This window comes from Atta colombica, unplaced genomic scaffold, assembly GCF_001594045.1.
Source record: "Atta colombica isolate Treedump-2 unplaced genomic scaffold, Acol1.0 scaffold12, whole genome shotgun sequence".
In the NCBI taxonomy this organism is placed as follows: Eukaryota; Metazoa; Arthropoda; class Insecta; order Hymenoptera; family Formicidae; genus Atta; species Atta colombica.
In genome coordinates this window covers 5,860,819-5,865,960 of record NW_017259206.1, presented here as the reverse complement: position 1 = coordinate 5,865,960, position 5,142 = coordinate 5,860,819, and the positions used below count along the sequence as shown (strand labels likewise).

Here is a 5,142-nt window from a genome sequence, read left to right as displayed (position 1 = left end):
ATATATCAAGTACCTATAGTATCTGGTTTACTAGCTTGTATATGCATGTATCCAGTTTCCTCAAGAAGTCGACCCGTGTGATATCCCAAAGGATACATTCTATTAGCATATTCACTCTCGACTACGAGCGATGGAATAAACGCACCGATGAATCTCCAGAGTGTATTGGACTTTACCTTACCCATACACATGTTCGAATGAGTACCAAGAACACTGAAAAAGATTGTCTTTTTCATACTTTGTATTTCTATGTATTGAATTATTTAGCAAGTCATCATCAATATGTAAAAAATACGTACTTATTCGGGAAAAAAGTAGATAAATGCGTAATAATAGCGGCGCCCCAGTCTCCGCCCTGCGTGTAAAATTTATCATGACCGAGACGCAACATAAGATTTTTGAATATAACAGCCATCTGAAAAAACAAACGATTGACAGTGATTATTATGTATTATGTATTATTAGTTTTTGTCGATCTTAGACGAAGCAACTAACGATCTCATAAATGTTCCGTGCGATCCGTGATTGTATTCTTTAATAAACAGTTTTTTATTAAACAGTATTATAATAAAATTACATATTCAACAAGAATAGTTACAATCAAGAATCTCTTCAATTCTTTTAATGATATTTAATATTAATTTAAAATTGTGAAACATCATGGAGATGTTATTAAACATCTTAGAAATGTTATCTTAGATGTGATGTATGCAGGATTTGAAATTTCGATTATCAGAATATAATGTATAACAATTGTTATTAAATATATTGTACATTTCTTATAATACTGTTTAATAAAAAACTGTTTACTATAAAGAATACCAAGACTCACTTAGAGACCACCGATTGTTCGGAATATCTATGAAAGACCGTTAGCTCTTTGAAATTAACAAGTTCTTTTGTTTAAAATCTTGGCAGAAATTAAGTCCGAATTACTCTTTATATCACTCCGCTCTTTATTTCAAAACTCGCGTTCTATACTCGATTAAAATGAAGAGTTTGCCTTGCTGATAAGGGGCATGAATATTATATGATAAGGGCCATTTAATAAAATTATTAGACATTTTTTCCGTAAACTTTACCTGCGGAGGACCCAATCCTTGTCGTACGGCCGCTTGTGAGAATCCATAACCCGGAAGCGAAGGTGCGATCACTTCAAACACAAAGTCTTTGTCGGGACGCGGTGTCGTTAACAGAGGAATAATTTTTTGGAATTCCACCACCGATCCTGGCCAACCGTGAAGAATTAACAGTGGCAAAATCTTTAATTTGGTTTGCGAAACGTTAGGTTTCACCCGATAGAAATGTATATCCAGACCTGTAGACATCAATTTATTCAATTATTACAATTTATTCAGCTTTATACTTTGAATCAAATTCAATTTCATTAGCTTATATAAATATTAAATAACAATTGTTTCTTTGAGGGAATCAATGTGATGTATTTATATTTTGTATTCTGATATAAAAATAATGAAAATATATTTTCTTTATATTTTCAATAAAGTATTCTCAATGTACTACAAATTATAAAACCGCTTGTTCTTTCGGTAAAGTACTCTAACGGAGCTTTTACGACGAGTTAGATTATCTGGGCCGGCATTTATTATTTCCTACTAATAACAAAAAGGAAATAAAGAATGCTGAGAAAAAAGAAAAGTAAAGAGATGCCTTGTTTTGGAACAAGTCTTTCAACTATCGCAAAACAATCACGAGATTCGTTCAAAAGACTGCAGTCGATTAAAAAAAATTTTATTACCTTGTATATTGGTCATGTATTGAGGATACTTATTGAGCAACGCTTGCCGTTCAGTCCAGTTATAATTCGTGCTCCAATATTCAAGCACATCTTTCAAGTAAGTCGTATTCATGCCGTAAGTCCACGCAGCATCCTCCAATGGTTCTACCAATTCTCTTCTGTTTTTGAGCCGTTCATTTAGGTCATCAATTACCTTATTCAAGAAATTTTATTTTAGTCGAAAATAGTTCGAAAGAGAAACGCGTATCTTTTTTAATGTGATCTTTAGGAAATAAGAATTAAAAGTTGAAGCTGGATCTATAATGCTTAAATAATTTGTATATACTATATGTATATATGTATAATGTATGTATTTTGTATTTGTAGTCATTTGGAACTGCGCGCCGAAATTTCATCGAACTTAAAAACGCAAAGAGCTAAACTATTGAAATAATATCATCAGATATTACAATTAAATTTTGATGTTTGATAGGCATTTATATTATAGAATACAAAAAAAGATGTTTTGAAAAACAGTCGAAAATATGCTACAAAATACAAGTTTCGAGCTTTAAAATATCTTTTTTTTTTTCTTTACAATGATCTTTCATCGAAAAACTGTGCAATTTTGAATGTTTTAAAAGTGTTCACTATTTATATATAAAATACTTTACTGCTTACTTTAATTGATTGCAAAGTGCAAATATTGCTGATAATTTATCATGAGTATATTCCGTATTGCGTTTATAACACTTGTAAGCATTATTTGTCTTTATTTAATATTTGACAAACGAAGAATAAACTGATGTTTACAACGAATGTGAAAACGGACTTCTCGTATTTGATTATGTAATAATTCTTGCATATAACTTATAATAATTAATTTTCATTAACAGAAATTACAGTGCCGTTAATAAAAATTTCAGTAAGATGATATCAATGAGATAATAATATCAACTATAATGTATATAGTAACATAATAATACTGATAGCATCGTGTCTATATATAGCATATTATGCGATTAAGTGAGATAGCAACTACAAAGTACGTATTAGTCGTAAATACGTACCTGTTACGCAAATAATACTGTGAAATTGATATCTGTTAATAGTTAAAATGTTCTTTGTTTGTTACAATGTAATAATATCTTACATAATCGGTATATAAAGGCGTAGAGAATGCAACCTTGAAATCATTTTCCTTAACAGATAAATTACATCGTTTTTTTTTCAACTTACCGATTTCGACACTGCAATAGTAAAAGATCGTACTTCTTTCGAAGCTTCTTTATTTCTTTCTGGTCCCCAGAATGTCTCGGGCAAGTCCGGTACATTTACAGGATTAGTTCTGTGAACGATCGAATTGACGACGTTAAATCCTTATGATTGAGTTACATAGACTATCAATTAAGTATATATATATATATATATTTATAAATCCAATACGAAAAAAAGAAAAAAATAAAGTCAAAGACGTTTTACTCTGTAAAAATATTTTGATGTAAGAGATGAGTAATTCGTAATTACAACTTACCGGAGTAAGAGAGCTATGCCAATGGCAAGAACGAAGATCACGGTTGTGGTCTTCCACATGATGCGTCCGTCTCTTGTGAAATAAAACGTACGACTAACGATAGTGCAGATAGCGCTGCAATCATTGTCGAGTAGAGATAGTAGGGGAAATAGAGATACGCATATCGATACTAAAAATTTGGAATTTGCTCTTTAAATAAAAAAGGAAAACGTTTTTTTACAAAAAGATTAGATTGAAATAGCCTCAAAAAATGATATTTAACCGATACTTCGCAAAATATCATCTTTGAGATTATTTCAAACCAATTTTGTAAATAAAGTCATTTCTTTTTTATCTAAATGGCAATTTCCAAACGATTTTTAGCGTATCGATACGCTATTATCTATCTCTAAAGGGAAATAATCGTCTATTTTGTTGTATTTATGTTTTATTCCCTCCATAATTTTTTAATTCAAGTATACCTCTAACATTAGATAACTTTGTTGCTTAAAATTTATATATACAAATATTTTTTTTTATTTTACATATCTTTTTCTTATATTATTTATTATAATTAATTTTCGTCTGACTTTTTCACTTATTCTTATTAGGTGTACAACTTTGCTTCCGCCGTTTTCCTATAGATGGCTTTAGCGGTAAGTGGTGGTCGAAATAAATAGATCATAGACGTCATACAATAAACTTGAGCATCTGTCAACATAACCCCATAGAAACATTAGTCGATTTGTGTCTGCATCATAAAGTTATTCTCGATTGAAAATGTCAGTTTACGAGCCAAATTCTCGTCATTTGCGGGAGGTTTTAATTTTTGCTTCAATATGAAGAAATCTGCGGCTGAGGCTCATCGAATGCTCTCAAATACTTATGGTGAGGCCGCTATTAGTGAAAGAACGTGTCGTGAATGATTTCAACGCTTCAAGAATGGTGATTTTGACGTTCAAGATCATGCTCTGTATTTGGTGGGACCAGCTCGGCGTAGTGAATTATGAACTGTTAAAACCGACTGAAACAATCACAGGCGATCGGTATCGAACGCAATTGATGCGTTTGAGCCGAGCATTGAAAGACGCAAACGGCCGCAATACAACGAGAAACATAAAGATAAAGTGATTTTGCAGCATGACAATGCTCGACCCCATGTTGCGAAAGTGGTCAAGACATATTTGGAAACGTTGAAATGGGAAGTCCTACTCCACCCGCCGTATTCTCCAGACGTTGCTCCCTTTGACTATCACTTGTTTCGATCAATGGCACACGGCCTGGCTGACCAGCACTTCCGGTCTTATGAAGAAGTAAAAAATTGGATCGATTCGTGGATAGCCTCAAAAGATGACCAGTTTTTTCGACGCGGGATTCGTACGCTACCCGAAAGATGGGAGAAAGTAGTGGCCAGCGATGGACAAATTTGAATCATAAATGTATAACCAGTTTTTTACAATAAAGCCTCGAATTTCGGAAAAAAAACGGCGGAAGCAAAGTTGTACACCTAATATAATTCAAGAACAATTCTCAATATTGTTTATCTAAAAACTTTAAAGAATGTTGTACACAATTTACTATTAAAATATTATATTTACATACGTAAGAAATCATAAAAATGATAATAATAAAAATATACATGATTGAAAAATACAATTATTCTACTTATTCTATATAAAATTTAATTTTTATTTATATGGAATACATATTGATCTTATGTGTAATTATGTAGTTTCAAATTGTATTTAAATAAAAAATATTATATTCAATAGAAAGAAAGTAATATTAGTAGATATATTATGAAAAATATACACAATGTGGAGAATATACACAAAACATGTTTTTAATAAAAATATGTTATTTATCAAAGATATATTTTAAAATGTAATTT

At 31.2% G+C, this 5,142-nt stretch overlaps 1 protein-coding gene across 1 annotated transcript in view; it reads right to left on the bottom strand.

Annotated features, from left to right (window-relative positions):
* Nucleotides 1-3,353, bottom strand: part of LOC108694253 (juvenile hormone epoxide hydrolase 1-like) — a 4,351-nt gene extending 998 nt beyond the window's left edge. The window contains exons 1-6 of the mRNA XM_018203618.1: nt 3,273-3,353; nt 2,978-3,086; nt 1,760-1,952; nt 1,083-1,318; nt 300-415; nt 14-213 (exon numbers count right to left, since the gene is read on the bottom strand). Coding sequence (XP_018059107.1) covers nt 14-213; nt 300-415; nt 1,083-1,318; nt 1,760-1,952; nt 2,978-3,086; nt 3,273-3,331 — 913 coding nt within the window. The 5' untranslated portion in view covers nt 3,332-3,353. The remainder of the gene's footprint in view (nt 1-13; nt 214-299; nt 416-1,082; nt 1,319-1,759; nt 1,953-2,977; nt 3,087-3,272) is intronic.
* Between the last annotated feature and the right edge of the window lie 1,789 nt (nt 3,354-5,142).